Source organism: Triticum urartu, chromosome 6A (assembly GCF_056163025.1).
Source record: "Triticum urartu cultivar PI428250 chromosome 6A, HENAU_Tu73, whole genome shotgun sequence".
NCBI classification, from domain to species: Eukaryota; Viridiplantae; Streptophyta; class Magnoliopsida; order Poales; family Poaceae; genus Triticum; species Triticum urartu.
Window position 1 is genome coordinate 223,235,160 of NC_141878.1, and position 23,901 is coordinate 223,259,060.

Below are 23,901 nucleotides of genomic sequence, written 5' to 3' on the forward strand. Positions count from 1 at the left end.
ATCCTCATCGGCGATCGAGCTGAACATCGACCTTACCTTGCGCGAGAGCCGTGTTGTTAAACTGCCGGATCCTTCTCCGGCCACGGACTCCGAACCGCCTGCGCCCGTTCCTATCGCATCTGGCTAGGCGCCGATCATGGAGTTTAGCTCTGTGGATATCTTTCAGCACTCGCCCTTCGGCGATATACTGAACTCATTAAGGTCTCTCTCCTTGTCAGGAGGATCCTGGCCGAACTATGTCCGGCAGGACTGGGATGCGGACGACAAAGAAATTCGCGGCCCACCCACCACCCACTTAGTAGCCACTGTCGATGACTTAACCGACATGCTCGACTTCGACTCCGACGACATCGACGGTATGGACGACGATGCGGGAGACGAGGAGGAACCACTGCCCACAGGGCACTGGACAGCCACCTCATCATACGATATATACATGGTGGATGACCCCTCCAAGAAGCAACATAAGCGCCGACGTCAGCGGCGCCGCTCTAAGTCCCGCCAAAGCAAAAGTGGTGATACCGGCACAGGAGGGAATAACACCCCGGATAGTGCTGAAGACAACAACAATCCCCTGCAGCAAGATTTAGAGCAGGAGGATGGAGGAGCTAGCCCTCCCGAGAGAGCAGCAGATGGAGAGGTGGATGATGATAATTACATACCCCCCTCCGAAGATGAGGCAAGCCTCAGCGATGACGAATTCGCCATGCCAGAGGATCCCGTCGAACAAGAGCAGCTTCAAGCGCCGGCTTATGGCCATGACAAATAGCCTTAAGAAAAAGCAGCAACAGCTTCAAGCTGATCAAGATCTTCTAGCTGACAGATGGACTGAAGTCCTTGCGGCCGAGGAATATAAACTCGAGCGCCCCTCCAAGAGTTACCCAAAATGCAGGTTGCTACCTCGACTGGAGGAAGAAGCGTATGACGCGGCTGATCAGCCACCTCGTGGCCGTGATAGAGAGGCATTCCAGCCAAAAGCTTAGCCTGCACCCTGACGCCATTCAAATAAAAAAGCATGGGGAAACACGCCAGACCTGCGAGACATATTGGAGGATAAAGAAAAACATGCAAGATCGATCTACAGATCACGAGGGCGCGCCACTATGCGAGACGAGAAACGTCACGCCGGATACAGTAAAAGTAAATCCGGCCAGGCCGAACACAGCGGGCAAGACCCATTCGAGCTGCGTCGCGATATAGCCCAATACAGAGGCGCCGCACACCCCTTATGCTTCACAGACGAAGTAATGGATCCTCAAATCCCAGAAGGTTTCAAACCCGTAAATATTGAATCATACAACGGCACAACAGATCCTGCGGTATGGATCGAGGATTTCCTCCTCTACATCCACATGGCCCGCAGAGTCCATTAGTTGTTGGGAAGATCTGGAAGCCGCATTCCTCGACAACTTTCAGGGCACTTATGTGCGACCACCAGATGCCGATGACTTGAGCCACATAATTCAGCAGCCAGAAGAATCGGCAGGCAATTCTGGACTCGGTTCCTAACAAAGAAAAACCAAATCATCGACTGTCCGTATGCAGAGGCCTTATCAGCTTTCAAACACAACATCCGCGACGAGTGGCTAGCCCGGCACCTTGGTCAGGAAAAGCCGAAATCTATGGCAGCCCTCACGACACTCATGACCCACTTTTGTGTGGGAGAATACAGCTGGCTGGCTCGTAGTAACAATATGTCAAAGAACCATGGTACTTCAGATACCAAGGACGGCAATAGCAGGCCACGTCGCAACAAACATAAGCGCCGCATTAACATCGATAATACTGAAGATACAGCAGTCAATGCCGGATTCAAAGGCTCTAAACCCGGTCAGCGGAAAAAGCCGTTCAAAAGAAGCACTCTGGGCCCGTCCAATTTGGACCGTATACTCGATCGCTCGTGTCAAATACACGGCACCCCCGACAAGCTAGCCAACCACACCAACAGGGACTGTTGGGTGTTCAAGCAGGCCGGCAAGTTAATTGCCGAAGACAAAGATAAGGGGCCACATAGCGATGACGAGGAAGAGCCCCGGCAGCCGAACACCGGAGGACAGAAGTGGTTCCCCCCACAAGTGCGGACGGTGAACATGATATATGCAACCCACATCCCCAAGAGGGAGTGGAAGCGTGCGCTCAGGGACGTATATGCGTTGGAGTCAGTCGCCCCAAAGTTCAACCCACACTACTAGGAAAAGGGCTATAGATGGAAATGACACTAATGGCGCACCAGACATGTGGTGCGCCATTACTATATACTAATGGTGCACCATCTGTTGGTGCGCCATTAGTGTGGAAGACACTAATGGCGCACCAGGCACACGGTGCGCCACTAGTAACAAAATGTTTTTTTTTCATTTTTTCAAACATACTAATGGCGCATCCGGGCAGAGTGCGCCATTAGTAGTTAGAACTACTAATGGCGCACCAGCCGTAGAGTGCGCCACTACTGTATTTTTTTTACTTTTTTGCAAAACTACTAATGGCGCACCGTTGCATAGTGCGCCATTACTAGTTTAAACTAGTAATGGGCACTTTTTTTACTTTTTGATATCATGAATATTTTTAAATTTCATGGGCACTTTTTGAATTCATGAATATTTTTTTTCAAATTTGATGATATTTTTTCATATTCCATATGAAAAAATATTGAATATTCAGGAGGACACTCGATCTTGATCCCCCTCCCTCTCGATAGCTATCCCCCTCGCCATATCCCCCTCGCCGCCGAGCATCCCCCCGCACCCTCCCCCCGCTCCACCGCCGCCGACGACCCCCCACACCCTCCCCCGCTCCACCGCCGCCGACGACCCACCGCACCCTCCCCCGCTCCACCGCCGCCGCCGACCCCCCGCACCCTCCCCCGCTCCACCGCCGCCGCCGATGATATTTTCAAATAACAAATTTGATGATATTTAAAAAAAATATTACTGTTTTTATAAAAAAAATATTACTGTTTCATATTCATATTCATTTTCTAAAAAATAATTATAAAAAATTGTAGACTACAATTGTTGTTAAACAACAATTATTACTGTTTTTATAAAAAAATATTACTGATTCATATTCATATTCATTTATTAAAAATAATAATAATAAATATACTAATGTCGCACCGGCCTGGTGGTGCGCCATTGCTATCTAAAGAAAGATTTCTAATGGCGCACCGGCGGTGGGTGCGCCATTGCTATCTAAAAAAAGATTTCTAATGGCGCACCGACGGGTGGTGCGCCATTAGTAAGCTTCCCCCTATAGCTAAGTCCTCCCTCTCCCTCGCTAGAGATCCCCTTTCGTCCCTCTCTCCCTCGCTAGACCCACGACGCCGCCGCCCCGACCCCCGCGGGACTCCACCCCCGCCACCCACGCGCCCCCGCGCCCCCACCCCTACCGCCCCCACCCCGGCCGCCCCCACCGCCCCCGCGCCCCCACCCCCGCCGCCCCGACCCTCAACGTCTTCGCCTTCCTCCTCGCCGTCGGCGCCGAGTAGCGACGCAGCACCGCACACCCCCCGACCCCCCTCCCCTAACCCTCCTCCTCCCCCCTTGCCCCCCACCTGCGCCGGGGCTGACGGCCCCTTCTCTGTCTCGCAGGGCAAGGTCTCCGGCACCTCTACGACACCGACGCCTTCACCGTCTAGGGCGTCTGCGCCTTCTTCCACCTCCGGCCACCGCGGCCTCACCGTTGATCCCCGCACGAGCTCACCATCATCTTCCTCTGGGTGAGCTGCACCAGTTCCCCTTCCCCCCCTTTCTGTTAACTGAACATTGTCAGGTTTAGGTTCTGTTAACTGAAAAAGTTTAGATTCAGAAACATTGTTGGACTGATAGGAAGTTTGTTGAACAGAGCAATCCACACCTGTAATTTCTACTGTTATGCCTCTGTTGATTGTGATCTCTGCACATGTTTAATGTCTATGCTGTTGTGCGGCTGTTATGTGTGTCTATGTCGGTGAGCTTGTGTTATGCACTTCTGCGTTTTGATGTCCCCCCTTACCTTAGTTTTTTCATCTCACTGGTCCTTTTCATTGTATTGGTCCTTTTCATTTTTGTCAAAGAGGCCCCGAGTTCTCTCTTCACTTGTGTGGTGATTGTCTTGGTCCTTTTCATTTTTTTCATGGCATTCTTGAGGTGCTGATGTGTCTGAGGGCATGAACCATGATCAAGTTGAGTTCAGATTTCATTAGATTAGATGGATTATCATGCCTTGTGTCCTGATAGTTGGATATTTGAGTAGTATTGTCAACAGTAATAACTTTTACATGTTTGCATTGCTTCCAAGAGTAACAATAGGTGCTTATGACACCTTTAGGAGATCTACTCATCTCTAATCATGCTACTCAAGGATAGGAACCGTAGGCATCTCTATATATTTTTCAGTGTCCTTTATTGGTGGTTCTATGGTGTAGTCCAGATGAAACCAATTGCATGCATTGAGAAATAGAGTATTAAAACAGGACTTGACGTGGTTTTCCAGTTAGCTATCTGAATTGAGAAAAACATAGCTTTTGCGGTCTCTAAGGCAAAACTTGCTACTCCATATACAACTAATACTACTACTAGACAAGATACTACTCCATATACTACTAATACTACTACTGTATTTCATTTCAAAGTTCAAAATCCTGGTACTGAGATTTTCATTTCCAATGAGTGATGTTTTCCCTAGCAGTAGAAAAAACATAGCAACTTCTCTGTTTTTATAAAGTTGTTCTTATATGGGTGAAACTTCACTTGTTTTTAGGCTAGTGCAGGGTGTTGCTTCTTCTGTATGGGCCAACTATGTCACAAATAAATTATTCCTTCTTCTGTATTTGACAAGTAATGACTTTTAAAGATGATGATCATCTTGCTATTTTGCTGGGTTTTGTCTCCGACCATTGTGTCGTGATGAATTTGCAGGTACCCCGAGAGGCCCTTGAGTTTGCCGGAATGTCAATTAACTTCTGTTCCGGAAAATTCGGGTACTCCATATGTCCTATTTTTAGCAAAGGCCATGCCGAAATTTTCCGTGAATTTTAGCATGACTTTGCTAAAAATAGGACATATGGGGTACTTGCGACTAATGCATGCATCGGCGTCGACAAAACCTAAATGATGAAAGCTTAGGCTTTTAGGGTGCCTCGACATCGACAAACCCTAAATGATAAAACCTTGGCTTTTAGGGTGCCTCGGTGTCGATAAGAACCTAAATGATGAAAGCTTAGGCTTTTAGGGTGCCTCAGCGTCGACAAACCCTAAATGGTAAAAGCTTAGCTTTTAGGATGCCTCGGTGTCGACAAACCCTAGATGATGTAGTTTTGAATTATGAACGTAGGATATGTCATCATCATCATCGGACGACGAAAGTCTCCCAGCGGAGTGCGACTGGTGCCACGACAATCGAGGTCTGTGCGACATGCCTCACCTGGATGATGATCGACGCTTCAACATTAAACTCGAGGAGACCTTCGAAGTTGAAACGGTACACAACGACGATAAGTGTTATTTTCATAATTAAGCATGACTTCAACTATTTCAATGTGTAATTTTCATCTTTTACAATTCGAGTATAGCTTATCCCATGCCATGCAAGACGCTATGTCTTGGAGAGGATGGATTTTGAAGACCATGAAATTTCTGAAACAAAGAAAATTCACCTAAGGACTCATCACGATGTGGACTTTGAAGTAAATCTATATAATTCTGAGAGCGTAACCCATTTTGGTTGCAAAAATTGGGAAGCATTTTGCAAGATGTATGGTTTTGATGAGGGTATGCTTATCACCATGGATCTTGGTAATCCTGACATCAACCAAGACAATATGGACATTTGGGTCCTTATTGATACGCCTCCAGTTCTACCGCTATGTGAGTTTCTCAAACATAGTTATTAGCTAATTTATATTGTTTATTTCAAAATAGTTGACAGCTCATTTCCATTGATAGCTTATTTTTATTGTTCAAAGAATGTGCGAGAGATGGTAGACAAAACCCACTACACCGATGGCTCCGAATTAACAACTTACAAGGAGAAAAATCATCTGGTCGGATTTTGTACTCACATTGAGAATTACACTATCCACAATCAAACTCCTCAACATTATGGTAAATACGTGCCACTAGTGCATGTGTTCAACTACGGTAACTACCATGGAGATGCCCTGGTAAGATTTTTACTATTACGACATCCGTGCATCTTTTGCATACTTCTAAAACTAGTACATCATTGCTAACTATGAAGTTATTACTATGTTTTCAACAGATAATCCCAGAGAATTGTGTGCCTCATATGATGTATCAGAAAGGTAGTGTTAATGTTTTGAACATACAGCCAGGTCGTCCTACGAATCTCAACTGTCCATACGATATTTCTAAAAGAAGTGGAGACATGAAAATCAAAGGATGGAAAAAATGTATGGACAGTCGTAAGGAGCTTCTTGGAAGCAAAAGGAAGCGAAGCGCAAGAATTGGAGACAGGATGTTCTCCATTCTCCATAATGGAGAGTCAGGGTCTATATTGTTTTATGCTATTTTAGCTTAAATAGGGTATTTAGGTCCTGCCTAATACTGATGATCATGTGCTAAGAACAATTAAGTAGGGTTGGTTCGATGACTATCAAGATGATGATCGTATGAATTGTTATGAATAACGAGTAGAAGTTGTATGATAATGAATAGTAGGACTTCTTAGGATTAGTATTACTTCTGACAAACTCGATACTCGTGGTCTCGAGACTTGTAATGTTTTATCTTTGTTCGGTCTTTTGAATTCGGAGACTAATATGACGAATTGTATTCGGAGACTAATCTTCTATTGTATTCGATGAATCTGCTGTTGCTGTGTGCTACTGTCTATATTCGGTCAAATAATATATTTTGTAACCTGTGCAAAAATCAGAAAAGTAAAAAAAATAAAACCTAATATTCATACTAATGGCGCATCACTACAGAGTGCGCCATTAGTATGCCAAGTATACTAATGGCGCATCCATCTGTAGTGCGCCATTAGTGTGCCAAAGCACATGGTTAAATATGGCCCTGGGAGGCATACTAATGGCGCATGGTGTTATATACTAACGGCGCACTTGGTGGTGCGCCATTAGTATACCAGATACTAATGGCACACCTGTGGTGCGCCATTAGTAATAAATACTAGTGGCGTGATACTAATGGCGCACCAGTGATGCGCCATTAGTAGGCAAAACTGGTGCGCCATTAGTAGGCCTTTTCCTAGTAGTGCCATGGTCCTCCTATCCGATCACCTTCGATCACAGGGACCACCCCACTAGTATCCGTCATGGCGGATTCGCCGCACTGGTCCTAGACCCAATCATTGACGGATTTCACCTCACTCAAGTCCTTATGGATCGCGGCAGCAGCCTGAACCTGCTTTATCAGGACACAATGTGCAATATGGGTATAGACCCCTCAAGGATCAAACCCACAAAAACGACCTTTAAAGGCGTTATTCCAGGCGTAGAGGCCCATTGCTCAGGCTCAATTACACTGGAAGTGGTCTTCGGATCCCCGGATAACTTCCGAAGTGAAGAATTAATCTTTGATATAGTCCCGTTCCGCAGTGGTTATCATGCACTGCTCGAACGGACCGCATTTGCGAGATTCAATGTGGTACCGCATTATGCATACCTCAAGCTCAAGATGCCAGGACCTCGTGGGGTTATTACAGTTAATGGAAACACAGAGCGCTCTCTCTGAACGGAGGAGCACACCGCGGCCCTTGCAGCAGAAGCACAAAGCAGCCTATCAAGGCAATCCACCAGTTTGGCGTTTCAAGACCCGGACACCTTCAAGAGCGCTCGGAGTAATCGGCAACTAGACCACCTGACACGATCTGAGCTCGCGTAGCAATGCAGCCCCCACCCCAGTCCCAGCCAAACGGCGAAATCCGTGCCACGCGTACATAATTACGCATTAAAAATACCATGGGCATAGGTGGGGAGGGGGCACAACTGCGGCACGCCCCAAGACGCGGCTTAAACCACACTAGGGGCTTCCCACTTTGTTATTTTTTCTCTTTTTTAGGACCTTAATCTCTGGAAACCCTGTCCGGCAGCATGATTGCCGAACACATGATGCAGCAACCAAGGAGGCAGAAAGCTACGTCACACCACGGAATTCCCCGGTGGATTACGATAACGAGCGAAATATTTGCTTTAATACTATTCCTCAGCTTGCCCTTGGAAGGGACACAGTCCTACTTTTTGCTTATCGCACTATCTGTATCATTCTGCTTTAACGCACCTTTTTGAATAAACAATGCATAATATTACGACTATTATTGCATTCTTGTTATATATATACGTGTGTGTGTGTGTGTGTTCATTAATGACGCCTTGCAACCGTACACTTTGGTACGGCCAATACACCAGGGGCTTACGTACCCCACAATATGGTGTGAAAAGTCCGAACACTTTCACAAGTGCGGCACCCCGAACTTATAGCATTATATGCATCAGCTCCGAATCATGTCTTTGGTCAAATGTTGGGTTTGCCCGGCTCCTATGTTTTGGTACCTTATGTTCCGCTCTATTGGCTAAGGTAGCGCTAGGAGAACTACTGCGATTGTGCCCCGGTTCTGCTGGGCTAAGCACCTCAGTAGAGAAAGCTAAAACTGACTATCATGGTAAGGCGAGAGACTGGTCGCTGTTCGGTGAGGTTTCGAGTCCCTAAAGATTTATGCCGCTTAGAGCGAGGAGCCGGTCCTGTCCGGCTTAAAGGCGTGTATCGCGCCCCGAATTCGGCCTTCCGAATATCAGGGGCTTTGCCGACATTTAAAATTATAGAATTCTATGGCTAAGTGAGAGTGATAAAGCATTATTAGTCTGGTTGCCTTGTTCGCTGTGCTGAGCACCTCACTCGAAGGACCCAAAAATGGGAACAAGAGTGCTCAGGTTTATCCCGAACACCCCAGCACTCGCGGCATGGGGGCAGAAGCCGAGGAGTAGCCATCTCTTAGATTGGATAAACAGCCAAACAGAAGGTAATATTTTAAATTCAAACAAGCGTTGCATAGCGCATATGAACAAGTTTTCATAAATACAGGATCACACGAGCAAGTTTCACTCAAATATTACATCTTTCGTGCACTCGTCCGCTACGAGACGGGCACCCTTCAGAACACCCTCGTAGTACATCTCGGGGTGGCGATGCTCCTTGCCCTCCGGCGGCCCTTCCTTGATCAGCTTCACAGCGTCTAGCTTGACCCATTGCAACTTCACACGGCTGAAAGCCCGGCGTGCACCTTCAATGCAGACGGATCGCTTGACGACCTCCAGCCGCGGGCAGGCATCCACAAGCCGCCTCACCAGGCCGAAGTAGCTGTTCGGAAGGGCGTCGCCAGGCCACAGCCGGACTATAAAGCCCTTCATGGCCTGTTCGGCCGCCTTGTGTAGCTCGACCAGCTGCTTTAGCTGGTCGCTCATTGGCACCGGGTGTTCGGTCCCAGTATACTGAGACCAGAACAGCTTCTCCGTTGAGCTTCCCTCCTTGGCCTGGTAAAATTGTCCGGCATCGGACACGCTGTGGGGCAAATCTGCGAATGCTCCTGGAGAGCTCCGGATTCGGGTAAGTAACAGGTAATTTACTTTCACATGCTTGCTTTGCATATAGAATGCCTTACCCGCCGCTATCTTCTTCATCGCATCAATCTCCTGGAGGGCCCTTTGGGCTTCGGCCTTGGCATTCTTCGCGCTCTCAAGGGCCACGGCAAGCTCAGACTCCCGCGTCTTCAAGTCAAGCTCCAACGCCTCGTGCTTCGTCACGAGAGCTTGGAGCTCTTGCTGCACCTCGCCCACCCGAGCCTCTTGCCTTTCCCGCTCGGTGCGCTCCTTAGCCGCTTTATCTTCAGCCTCGGACAGTGCTTGCTTTAAGGTCGCCACTTCGGTCATGGCCCCTGGCAAATTCATGATGATCCTGTCATTTTGCAATCACATTCTTTTTATACACATCCATAGACTAGGTACTATTTACCTTTGTTCTCCTCGAGCTAGCTCTTGGCAAGGCCGAGCTCATCCTGGGACCCTTTAAGGTCCTGCTTCAGTACGGCGACCTCCGCAGTCAGTGCGGCAAATGCCAGAAGCGAAGCCTGCATATGCATATTGACATACTTATATTAGACTCCTGCAATATTATTTGATCCTCTGTTCGGCTTTTCTTTGTGAACACCGAACAGAGCATCGGGGGCTACTGTCTATGCGGTAATATTTTTCCTATATTTTAAACACTTACCTCAAAGCCTGTTAGAAGGCTGGCACAGGCTTGAGTCAGTCCGCTCTTGGTAGACTGAACCTTCTGGACCACCGCACTCATAATAGTACGGTGCTCCTCGTCGATGGAAGCGCTGCGAAGTGCTTCCAGCAGACTGTCCGGCGCCTCTGGATGGACAGAGGTCACTAGCACAGGCGTCTTGCCCATCTTGGAAGGAGGCCGCCTGCCCGAATCCGGAACCACTGGAGGTTCCGGCACAGTTTTTGGCTGAGGGCCGAACTCGGAGCCCTCAGGGGCCTTGTCCCCTCTGCTCCCAGAGTCTGGAAGGCCGCCTTGAGGCGCCTCCGGGACTGTCTCCCCTTGACCCGGTGCCTCTTGAGACAATCCCTCGGCGTCGTCCGCAGGGTAAGGGGAGGTGGCAGTCGAAAGTGGATCACTATCCATATCCGACGAGCCCAGGGAGCCGTCCGACGATACATTGATACGGGCTCGTGGCGGCCTGCATAATCATATTCAGCGTTAGGTGAAGCAGTGCGACAAAGGAATGCTATGAGTTACTCTGGTATTCGTATACTTACGACTTCCCCAGAGGCTTGGCCCTGGGCAGCCACTCGTCTTCGCCGTCGGCGGCGGTGGTAGAACTGTCCGGAAGGAGAGTCCTTCCCTTCTTGGACCCTTCGGCCTCCCCAGTTGGGGCGGCCTTCCTTTTCTTGTCTTCCCCGTATGGAGGGGGAGCATCTTCTTCTGCCTCCTCGTCTTCGGGGGAGGAGTGCGCCGTAGAGTCATCAGACGGTGAGTCCGATGACGCCTGGCGTCGGGAACTCTTTTGGGTTCCCTTGGCCTTCTTGGTGTTCTCCAGCACCGTGTAAGGAGCCGGAGTCAGCATCTTCGCCAGGAGAGCGTCTGCTGGGCCTTCGGGCAAAGGAGCTGGACGGTCGATCTGTCCGGCCATCTCCTGCCAGTCCTGTCAAAGGTACGGGAGCTTAGATCCTGCATAGAGTCAAACTATGGAAAACAAGTATCCTGTGAGAGGTAAAACAGCTTACCGCGCTGGCTTGGCGCTTCGCGCAGTATCCGCAGTCCTCAGTAGTGTGAGGGGGAACCTCGGCGCTCTTAAATAGCACCTTCTAGGCATCTTCGTGAGTTGTGTCGAAGAGTCTGTTCAGAGTTCGGTGCTGGGCCGGGTCGAACTCCCACAAGTTGAAAGCCTGTTGTTGGCACGGGAGGATCCGGCGGATGAGCATGACCTGGACTACGTTGACGAGTTTGAGCTTCTTGTTCACCTTGTTTTGAATACATGTTTGGAGTCCGGTCAGCTCTCCCGAACTACCCCAGGACAGGCCCTTCTCTTGCCAGGAGGTGAGCCGCGTGGGGATGCCAGATCGGAACTCGGGGGCCGCTACCCATTTAGGGTCACGCGGCTCGGTGATGTAGAACCACCCCGATTGCCACCCCTTTATGGTCTCCACGAAGGAGCCCTCGAGCCATGTGACGTTGGGCATCTTGCTCACCATGGCGCCTCCGCACTCCACCTGGCGGCCGCTCACTACCTTCGGCTTGACATTGAAAGTCTTCAGCCATAAGCTAAAGTGGGGCTTGATGCGGAGGAAGGCCTCGCACACGATGATAAACGCCAAGATGTTGAGGATGAATTCGGGGCCAGATCGTGGAAATCCAGGCCGTAGTAGAACATGAGCCCCCAGAAGAATGGGTGGAGAGGGAATCCTAGTCCGTGGAGGAAATGGGTAAGGAACACTACCCTCTCATGGGGCCTGGGGGTGGGGATGAGCTGCCCCTCGTCTGGGAGCCGGTGCGCGATGTCGTCGGGCAGGTATCCGGCTCTCCTCAGCTTCTTGATGTGTCCCTCCGTGACGGAGGAGACCATCCACCTGCCTCCCACTCCAGACATGGTTGGAGAAGGTCGAGGTGGGAAATGCGAACTTGGGCGCTGGAGCTCGAGTGTGCGAAAATGGATGAGCAAAGGAGGAAGAAGGCGTGGATGAAAAGGTGAATCCTTATCCCTTTATATGGGCGGACGGAACTATGCGTCCCCACTAGCCTGGTAAAACTCGCTTATCCCCCAAGCACCATAATCGATGGCGCGGTTGGGTTACCCACGCCCGTATTGATGAGAATCCCGTGATAAGGGGACACGATCTCTGCTTTGACAAGACGTGTCAAAAAACTGCCTCGCGTTATGTGCGGGGCTAGTTAAAGGAAATGGTTCAAATAATCGCCGGGCCATGGCATAATGTCATGTTGCCAAAACAAGTCAGCAAATTGGATTTGTGGAAATATTATTCTCTCTATGGTGGTATGTGGAACTTATTTTGCAGGGTCGGATACTATCCTTGTATTCAAATTCTTCCGTGGTGTATTCGGAGGAGGAACCAGCCTTGCAATGCCGAAGACAATACTGCGCCGGACTCATCGTCATTGAAAGCCTGGTTCAGGGGCTACTGAGGGAGTCCTGGATTAGGGGGTCTCCAGACAGCCGGACTATATCCTTTGGCCGGACTGTTGGACTATGAAGATACAAGATTGAAGACTTCGTCTCGTGTCCGGATGAGACTCTACTTGGCGTGGAAGGCAAGCTAGGCAATACGGATATGTGTATCTCCTCCTTTGTAACCGACCTTGTGTAACCCTAACCCTCTTCGGTGTCTATATAAACCGGAGGGTTTTAGTCCGTAGGACAACATACAATCATACCGTAGGCTAGCTTCTAGGGTTTAGCCTCTCTGATCTCGTGGTAGATCTACTCTTGCACTACCCATATCGTCAATATTAATCAAGCAGGATGTAGGGTTTTACCTCCATCAAGAGGGCCCGAACCTGGGTAAAACATCCTATCCCCTGCCTCCTGTTACCATCTGCCTTAGACGCACAGTTCGGGACCCCCTACCCGAGATCCGCCGGTTTTGACACCGACAGCGGCCTAGGTGAAAAGGGTGAAAAATATCCCCGGTCGCCGCGCGGAAAGACCAATGCAAAAGGTTGCCTCTAAGCGCTCGTGTGCACAAAGAGAATAATTTCATTTGAAATGAAGACGTACTAATTTTGAAATGAAGACGTGAGTTCATTGTTTCGCCTATAAATTTTCCCACGTTAAGCAATCACCATTATACCACGGGTTTGATTTGCTGGCGCATTTCAGGTCTCGTGTGCTATGTTTAAGACATTTTTTAGCATTTACCATGCATTTTGGCATGTAAATAAAATCCTAGCCGGACTGCATTTCCCGTCGAAAGGGATGAAGATTGCCGTTCGATCTGGGAGCATCCAACGGTGCAAACGTATGATCCGTGGTGTTTGGATTCTGGCCAATCAGAACGAACGCACGACTCAGATCGCGCGCGCAGCAAGGGGGGGGGCATCAGCCATGGTTTGGTAGGCACACAGCTTTCGTGAGTGAACCGTGTGCTATTTCAAAACATTTACATGAACTAACATCATATTTTCGTTTGAATGAAAACAAGAGTTCATCGTTTCGCCTCCAAATTATTTTCCATGGTAAGAAATCACCATTGTACCCTATGGTTTGATTTTCTCATGCATTTGAGGTATCGTTTGCTATACTTGAGTCATTTGCTATAGTCGCAACTACACGTGGGTGCTAGCTAGAAAGATCATTTGTGTGTCGCTTTGGGAGTTTTCATTCATTGTTCGAGAAACGGGAAAAAAATTCAAAGAGTTCGGCCGCAGGGTGCGGCTAGAGGCATATGCCTTGTTGGTATTCTAATTACAGGAAATGCATATAGAGTCTGTCGAAAGGGATCGTTCTGCCTTGATTTTTTATGGTAAACAATCACGTATATATCCTAGGTTTTATTTTCTGGCCCATTTCAGGTCTCGTTGCTATATTTAAGTCATTTTTTTGCACTTACCTTTCATTTAGTGCATATAATTAAAATAAAACCATTCTACAACTACATCTGGGTGTTAGTTAGCAAAGAAGGTGTACAAATCATTTATGTGTCGCTTTGCGAGTTTTCATCCATTGTTTGAGAAATAGGGAGAAACTTCAAACATTTCGGCCGCGAGGTTCGGCCACCGGCGTAGGCCTAGTTGGTATTTTAATTACTAGGAATTCAGATGGAGCCCAGACATCATCAAAATCGGTGTGTGCCCGTAGCGTGCTCTCACGACCCTGGGGAAAGGTAAAGTTTGGCACAAGTTTTGATGATCGCTCCTTCCAAACCGGAGCATCTCACATGAAGGACCATGGTTTCCAAAAGGAGACGTGTCAATTCAAACTCTAGTGGTCGATGACTTCATCGTTTGGCCTCATAAAAATTTCCATGGTAGGCAATCACCATTATACCACAGGTTTGATTTTCTAACGCATTTCAGGTATCGTTTGCTATATTTAAGATATTTTTTAAATTTAACGTGCAATTTGTGGATATAAATAAAATCACAACCGGAACTGCATGTGATGTCGAAAGGGATGAGGATCACCGTTCGATCAAGGAGAATCCAACGGTGCAGACGTAAGATCCGTGGGGTTTGGGTTCTGGCCAATCAGAATGCACGACCCAGATCACGCGCGTGGCAGGGGGGCATCGGCCACGGTTTAGTGGACACACGGCATTCATGAGTGAACTGTGTGCTATTTGAAAACATTTACATTAAGTAACAACATATTTTTGTTTGAATGAAAACATGATTTCATCGTTTCGCCTCCAATTTCTTTTCCATGGTAAGAAATCATGATTGTACCCTATTGTTCAATTTTCTGGTACATTTTACCAGGCGGCAGGCCTGGCTAGCAATCTCAAACTTTGAATATGCAAAAAAGATCTCGTTTATATATATATATATATATATATATATATAGAGAGAGAGAGAGAGAGAGAGAGAGAGAGACGGTCTATTCTGCTAATATTAGCAGAATAACTATTCTGCACACCACTTCGGCACTGCACGCTCAACAGAAGCGCACTGCATCATTTTGACGACGAGCACTGCAATACAGACTAGTGAACTTCTCGTCGGAAAAAACTGCACGCGTTATTTTTTCGGTACTGTTTTCGCTCTAATTTTTTAACCGTTTATCGGAATGAGGCGTGTAATATACCATTGAAAAGCTATGGATTAGGCGCAACTTCGACATGTTGAACACTTTTTGAGATTCCACACGGTTTAAGAGCAGTTTTGAAAATAGTGCGGCAGATGACGAGTGGCAGCGAGCGTTTTTTCATGTTTTTTTTCTAAACCGCTTGTTGGAATGAAGCAAATGATATGGCGTTGGATAGATATCATCGAGGCGCATATTTTTCATATATAAATCTTTCTCTAATTCATTACGGTTTAAGAGCAGTTTCAAATTTACTAAATCACGGAACTCTGTTTTTTCAAAAATTTTCAAATTTTCGGTACTGTTTTTGCTCCAGTTTTCTAACCGTTTGTCGAAACGAGACATATGATACGCCGTTGGAAAGCTACGGACAAGGCACAACTTTCATATGTTGAAATTGTTTTGAGATTCCTTACAGATTTCAGTTAATTTTGAAAATCGTGCGGCTGACTTCGAGAGGCAGCGGCTGTTTTTCGCGAAATTTTTACGAACGGCTGTTCAGAATAATTCAAATCATACGCTGTTGGAAAGATATCGACGAGACGCAACTTTTTCATGTGGAACACTCTCTGTAATTCTTTACGGTTTAAGAGGAATTTCAAATTTACCGAAATGCGGACACTCTGTTTTTCGCGACACCTAAATCGACGTGGGTACTTCATCCGACTGAAAACCGCACTTCATCGGACGAAAAGCCGCACTGCATTGGATGGGTAAGAGAACTGCATGGTTTCTTTTATTCAAACATAATTTTTTCAAGGACGAGAAAGTAGAGTGCACTTCACATCAGGTGTAAATGAACCACAACACTATCAAGAAGTGAACCGCATTACTTTTGTTACTTCCGTAACATTTTTTTGCACTTACGGGATGAACAACATCACACACCCGACCGCACTGCTTCAGTTAGAAAACCGCACTGCATCAAATGGTCAAGTGAATGACATTACTTTTTTTGTCGTTTCTCTACCATTTTTCATTTAACACATTTTTGCACTGCATCAAATGGTCAAGTGAACGGCATTACTTTTTTTGTCGTTTCTCTACCATTTTTCATTTAACTTATCTTTGCACTTCATTTCCCGCTTTATTTTTTCTGTTTGGAGTTTTTGTATTTCCACATTGGCAAGTTGTACACGTGCGAAGAAGCGAACCGCATGGTCAAGAGAAATGAGCCGCAATACAATTCTAAATGAACTTCTTTGGTAAACAATTTTCAAACGAGTCCATATAACTTTTCTCAGGGTTCAGTTTACTAAATCAAACGTTGGAGCGGCTCTCATCACACAAAATATAGTTAACTGAACCCTGAGAAAATAATTAGTGAACCACATTTGCACTTATTTTTTCATCCCAAAGAAAGTGTACTCCACACAATTTTCCTTTTAACCGCAACGATCAACTGGCCGAACTGCACCAGGTAAACTACATGGGCCAGCTGGAGAACCTCCTGCCAACACCAAGCAAACTGCAGCAACGAACCTCCTGCCGCGTGCATCCATACTGCAGCGTCGCACGGCTGAAACTGAAGTGCGTGCCAATCGTCCTCTCAAGTGCTTGTGTACTGCATTGATGCCCAACTAACCTGCAACGATAGCAAGCTGCACTGCTCGCCGTTAGTGGATAACAACAATGAAAAATTGGACCTGGGCATGAATGCCATCACCGAAATTGCACACAAATGCAAGAACATCAGACAAATTGCACCTGGGAGAATATTTCTCCACCATCCTCCTCCCGATGCTGCTAGAAGCGTGAGAGGAGATGGCTACCCCCCGCCGCCGGAGTGCACTGCACACATGCCCGTCGGAGGACAGTGGCGCCCACCCAACCGAGCTGTAGTGCGACTCAACTGAGCACTACATGCGTAGCACCACCGGACTGCACGTGGGGGGCACCGAACTGCAGGCCAAAAAAAACTACCGGCGCCCATGGATGAGCTGCTAGAGAGGCTCGCGGTGCACTGCTCCAGGGCACGCGGCGCACTTCTCAAGGATGACGGCGGGGCTAGGCCGGCCGGCGCGACGGCGGAGGTAGAAGGAGGCCGGGGAGGGAAGGGTGAGTCACGGAGGTTGGGCGGCGGCTCGGGGGGAGGAGGTTGGGCGGCGGCGCGAGGGAAGCAGGCTGGGCAGTGACGCGGGGGGCGTCGTGGCCTGGCTCCGGCAGCGGGGCGTCGCGGGGGCCCGCCCTGGCCTGGATCCGGCGCCGGGACATAGCGGGGGCCCGTCGAGGCCTGGATCCGGTGCCAGTTCATGCTGGGGAGCGGTCGGAGGGGTGGCTCGCCGGCGATGGGAGGAAGGCCACCGACAGGGTGGGCGGGTGGGGCGGGGTGGTTGGGCGGCGCGCCGGCCATGGGAGGTAGGTGGAGGAGGAAGGTGGTAGGCGCGGTGGTGCGCGGCTGGGTAAGAGGAAGCGGGCGACGGGGGAGGATGGGGGTGGTTCTATGCGGGGGAGGGGGGAAAGTGGAGAGAAGTGAGGGAGTGGGAGGAGAGGAAGAGTGGGTGGGGTGGGCCGGTGACGTGGGGGTGTTATCAGAATAAGAAACTGATGTGCAGAATAAGTCTTAAGGGGGTGTTATCATAATAGACCCACCCTATATATATATAGTCGCAACTACACGTGTGTGTTAGCAAGATCATTTGTGTGTCGCTTTGCGAGTTTTCATTCATTGTCTGAGAAACAGGAAAAAAACTTCAAATAGCTCGGCCACATGGTGCGGCCGGAGGCGTATGCCTTGTTGGTATTTTAATTTCAGGAAATGCATATAGAGTCCGGAAAATAATGAAAATCATTGTTTCACTATGGCGTGCTCTCACGATCGCATGGAAAAAATTTGGTAAAGTTTGGCACAAGTTTTGGTGCTCGCACCTTCCATGCCGGAGCATCTCACAGGAAGGATCATAGTTTCCAAAAGGAGATGCGACACTTCTGACTTCAAATCGCCAGTTACTATACATTGTTCTGCCTCAAAAAAATCATGGTAAACAATCACGGATATTCCCTTGGTTTGATTTTCCGGCCCATTTCAGGTCTCGTCTGCTATGTTTAAGTCATTCTTTGCACTTACCTTGCATTTTAGTGCATATAAAGTCAAAAACCCTACTACAACTACATGTGGGTGTTTTAGTTAGGCTATACTTAGGCTACTCATTGTGGAGAGTGTCATATACTAGTATCATGCATATATATGATACTAGTGTATGATACTACCTTTAATTATAGTGCATAGTATAATAGAGTACGTAGATGATCATATTTATTGCCATGCATGATACAAATTAGCATCGCATTTAACATGATATGGTATCTACCTATATGTTACTCTAACCCTCTCTATCTTCTTTAATTCTTTGCGACATCAGCATACTTGCTATTTCCGAGTGCATGATATCAACTATGATACCACCACTATGGCCAGCCTTATAGTGGGGAGTATCATATACTATAGTATCATGCATATGATACTAGTGTATGATACTACGTACGTACCTTCATAGTGCATAGTATCATAGAGTAGTATCATATAGATGACCGTATTTATGGCCATGCATGACACAAAGTAGTATATCATATTTATTATGTTATGGTATCTACCTATGTTACTTCTTTGCCACATCATCATATTTTCTATTCCCAAGTGCATGATACCGGCTATGATACCCCCACTATGGCCACCCTAAGGCTGGTCTTAATGGGAGTATCATAAGCGGTATCATGCATGCCAACTAGACTTTTCAGATGATGTGGCACACAGTTAAATGAGGAAAGAGAGACTATGGTATCATATCATGATACCGTATCATATTAAATGTTGTACTACTTTGTGTCATGCATGGGAATTAATAAGGCAACCTAAGATACTAACTTGTGATACTATGCGTGCATTACGGAGGTAGTGTCATATGCATGATATTAGTATATGATAAGGCTGGTTGTAAAGGGGAGTATCATATACTAGTATCATGCATATGATACAGTATATGATACTACCTCCGTAATGTACGTATATTATCATAAGATAGTATCATGTAGTATTTTATTTATTGTCATGCATGACACATAGTAGCATAGCATTTATTATGATTCGGCATCATGATATGATACTTAACCCTCTCTTTCTTCATTTAATTCTATGACAGCTCATCAAAATTGCCTAGTTGGCATGCATGATACTAGCTATGATACTCCCATTACGATCAGCCTATCAAAGAAGGTGTACAAATCATTTGTGTGTCGCTTTGCGAGTTTTCATCCGTTTGTTCGAGAAGTGGGGGAGAAGTTTCAAACATTTCAGCTGCGAGGTGCGGCAACTGGCGTAGGCCTACTTGGTATTTTAATCACAGGAAATTTAGGAGTCCGGACATCATCAAAATCGATGTGTGCCCGTGGCGTGCTCTCACGACCCCGTGGAAAAATTGGTAAAGTTTGGCACAAGTTTTGATGATCGCTCCTTCTAAACTGGAGCATCTCACATGAAGGATCATGGTTCCAAAAGGAGACATGTCAATTCAAACTCTAGTGGTCGGTGACTTCATTGTTTGGCCTCATAAAAATTTCCATGGTACGCAATCACCATTATACCACGGGTTTGATTTTATGGCGCATTTTTGGTATCGTTAGCTATATTTAAGACATTTTTTGAGCTTAACATGCATTTTTTGCATAAAAATAAAATTACAACCAGAACTGCATGTGTTGTCGAAAGGGATGAGGATCACCGTTCGATCTGGGAGCATCCAACGGTGCAGACGTACGATCCGTGCGGTTTGGGTTCTGGCCAATCAGAAAGCATGACTCAGACCGCGGGCGGGGTTTGTTCGGCACACGACTTTCATCAACGAACCGTGTGCTATTCGCAAACCAGATTGCATATTTTTGTTCACACATACTGTAGTGAGATCAATTGAGTGTGCTACCTCTATGATATAATAATAATAACAAAAAACAGTTCATATTCATTGCCTGAGCTGACAGCATATGAAGGTCAACATATTAACGGTTCTTACATCAATAGAAAACCGGGCATAACTCACAAATTCAGTACATGTGATAGTTCTAAATTGAACGAATTAAGTTGCAGGGTAGGCATAAAGACTAGTCTTACGGCTTAATTCCCATGTACATGGGGGAACTGGGATCATTACATTGACCCCGATTGAACTTGGGTTTTCTGATGATTTTACACTGCTCTGTTACACGGGTGCGTGATCCCTTGGCTGGCAACTAAGCAAATTCATCGTACTCGTCCTCATCGGCAACATCCTCGACACCCGGTACCCTCCTCTTCCCATGCATCACTACATGGCAGTTCTTACGCAAGGGGTCTTTCGCAAAGAAAATCTGGGTAGCATCGCTGGCAAGAATGAACGGATCCGCGTGATATGCCACCGTTGTCCTGTTAACACAGGTCTTCCTGTAATCATCAACCTTTACATGACCAAGAGGGATCCATGCGCACCTAAATAATGCCACCTTAACTTTCACATAGTCAAGATCCCAAATCTATTTGATGGTTCCATAGTATACCCTTTTATCAGCTTCATCTATAGTCATGCATTCTATTCAAACAAAGCTGTTCTGATATGAGGTCTTCTGATCACGTTACTCAGTGTAGAACATGTATCCATTTATGTCATATGCTTGGTACATCAACACCGTATGTGATGGATTTTGTGCTAACCATGTATCAATGTCATCGATGGATCCTTGTGCCAAACGATTCTTCAGCCATTCGGCGTAGTTCTTAGTGTGCTCCTTCATCTCCACATTTGATGAAGGCACCATTGGTAAGAAGCTTTGGCGTATCTCCGCCATGTGTTCTTCGGCATAAGCGCTGAGAACTGGGTTGTTAAGAAGTACCGTCAAATGGGCTTTCTCTGCCAATTCTCTGGGTGCAGCCATTTGTGTGCCAGCAAGGACCGGCTTAACTTCCATCCTTCCCTCGTGGTGAGAGAGGGGCAAACCTATAGGTCTTTGTTTCATGTATTCGGTGCAAAACTCAACCACCTCCTCCGCGGTATAACCTTGTAGGATGCTTGCCTTTGGATGGTTTTGGTTCTCACAAAAGCGCTTCAGTATTCCCATGAACTGCTCAAAGGGATACATGTTGCGAAGAAACACAGGACCATAATACTTTATCTCGTCGACAAGGTGCATAGTGAGATGGACCATGACATCAAAGAATGATGATGGGAAAAACATCTCTAGGGTGGACAATATTCTTGCAATATCATCTTGCAGATGATCCAACTCTTCAGGATCTACAACTTTCTGCCATAGTTGGTTGAAGAAATCATAGAGCTCAATGAGTGTGTTTCTCATATCTTTGTCCATCAGATTCCTGATGGTCACCGGGAGGATTTTTGTCAACATTACGTGGCAATCATGTGACTTAATGTGTCCCAACTTCATTTTACCTGAGCTTACATCCACGAGACTTATGATGTTTGCGGAGTAGGAAGAGGGTATCTTAACTGACAACAAATAGGTGAAGAACTGTATTGCTTCTTTTGTACTGAAATTGTAACTCTGGCGAGCTTTGATGAATTTGTCATCATCTTCTGCTTCACTCTTGCGTTTTGATTGAGCAGCAAGCATATCGAGCCGTGAACCGTCACCATCCTTTCTTTTAGCTTTAATCTTGAGCAGAGTACCAAGGATGCTTTCACATACGCTCTTCTCTATGTGCATGACATACACACAGAATCTCCCAGTAAGGTAATTTCCAGAACAACGATTTCTTCTTAAACACTTGACGCTTGGGTGTTTGTTTCACCGTCAAAGGGTGCTTCTTGCCAATCACAACATTAATTTGTTTAGCCATGTTGTGGACCACCTCCTCATCATAGGGTCTTGGGCCCACACCTACCTCTATCGTACCATCAAATCCAGCTTTCATCTTTCGGTATGAGTGATTTTTCTGTAAGAACCTACGATGACGCAGATACACGGTTTTGTGTGAGTTGGGAAGAAATCTGCTAGCTGTCCTATCCATGCATGTGACACACCCTACATCTCCCTTTGTTTTCATCCTCGATGTGTTGCCTAATGCTGGCATATCTTGAATGGTGTGCACCAGCATCGCATGTAGATCAAAAATCTCCTTTCTATAAGCATCATAACATTTTACAGCATGTGCATCTATCCACACTGTCAGCAGTTCTTCTACCAGTACCTGAAAGGAAATGTTGATGTCATTTCCAGGTTACTTTGGGCCTTGGATAATCATTGACATCATAATGTATTTTTTCTTCATACACAACCAAGGAGCTAGGTTATATATGCATAGAAGCACCAGCATGTGCTATGATTGGTGGTCATATTGCCAAAAGGATTCATGCCATCAGTACACTGCCCGAGACTTAGGATCCTTGGCAAAGTCTTCAAACTTGTTGTTGATTAATTCCCACCGAGCCCCATCTTTTGGGTGCCTCATATACTTATCCGCAATTTGCTCATCGTGATGCCACCGCAACCTCTTTGCCTCTCTAGGTTTTGCAAACAAACGCGTCAACCTTGGAATTAAAGGCAAGTACCAAACAACCTTGAAAGGGATTCCTGTCTTGATCTCGTCATCCAATTTGTACTTGTCCTTTGCTCTCCCGCACTTGTATCGTGCATGCTTGCATGTGGTACATGCATGCAAATCTTTGTACTCACCATGGTACAATATACAAGCATTCACACAAGTGTGTATCTTTTGTACTTCAAGTTCCAATGGGAAAACAATTTTCTTCGCTTCATTCGTGCTTCTGGGGAGCACATTATCTTCTGGAATAATTTCTTTGAAAAGACCTAACATCTCTATGAATCCCTTGTTTGATAGACCGTTTTCTGCTTTAAATTTGAGAAGCACCAGGGTGGCACTCAACTTGGAATATTTCTTTTTGCAACTTGGATACAATTCTTTCTTCGAGTCCGCATCAATAGTTGGCAGATCCTTGTACCCAATCATATCCGGGCCCTTGAAATCTGCAACCATAGCAACAAAATCTGGCATATCAAGATCGTCGTCATCTGCGTCGACATCTTGGTTTTCCAGTGGGCGTTTCGGCTTTCCGGTGTTCCATTGGTAGCTTGAGGCCTCTGCCCCGGTGTTAGATTCAACATCCATGTGACACTGATTGGGGTTTGGCATCTCGCAGCCCTGGGTATCTCCATCCATGACCTCCTGTTCACCGTGTCTGGTCCAACGTGTATATCCATCCATGAATCCCCAAGAGACTAAGTGCCACTCGACATCTGCAACTTCATGTGACTCTGTATTGGCACAATCAGTACATGGACACATGATGTAATCTGCATCACCGATTCTCCTCTTTGTACTTTCAGCCAAATTCATGAACTCTGTCACGCCATTGATAAAATTTGCGGTTGTCCGATTCTTCATCCATCGAGATCGTTCCATCTACACTGCACTAATGGTAATTAAAAACAAAACAACAACATTAATACACGATTTAATTGTTGCTCAAATATGCGTGCATAAATCACAAGGTTTTACTTTCATAATTACTGAGGGTGCTCCATATTGTTATCAAGACATGCAATGACAAAAATTAATGGCCAGTCAATTTACACGCAGAGTACTAATACAACATTGCCCTTAGGAATTGA

The 23,901-nt window shown here is 46.6% G+C and overlaps 1 protein-coding gene across 1 annotated transcript; it reads right to left on the minus strand.

Annotated features, from left to right (window-relative positions):
- Positions 1 to 20,886: 20,886 nt before the first annotated feature.
- On the minus strand, positions 20,887 to 23,449 carry LOC147964839 (uncharacterized). The gene is made up of 3 exons (XM_087530177.1): positions 22,829 to 23,449; positions 22,330 to 22,459; positions 20,887 to 21,965 (listed from the first exon to the last, which is right to left on the minus strand). Exons 1-3 carry the CDS (start codon positions 23,447 to 23,449, stop codon positions 20,887 to 20,889), a joined length of 1,830 nt encoding a protein of 609 aa, XP_087386303.1.
- Between the last annotated feature and the right edge of the window lie 452 nt (positions 23,450 to 23,901).

Excerpts from the sequence above, each read along its gene's own strand:
- LOC147964839 (XM_087530177.1), bottom strand. The coding sequence starts at position 23,449 with ATGGATGGAGATACCCAGGGCTGCGAGATGCCAAACCCCAATCAGTGT. Across the intron at positions 22,460-22,828 it reads AGACAGGAATCCCTTTCAAG|GTACTGGTAGAAGAACTGCT; the intron begins GTTGTTTGGTAC and ends ATTTCCTTTCAG. Across the intron at positions 21,966-22,329 it reads TCAAGATATGCCAGCATTAG|AGAAGAGCGTATGTGAAAGC; the intron begins GCAACACATCGA and ends TCATGCACATAG.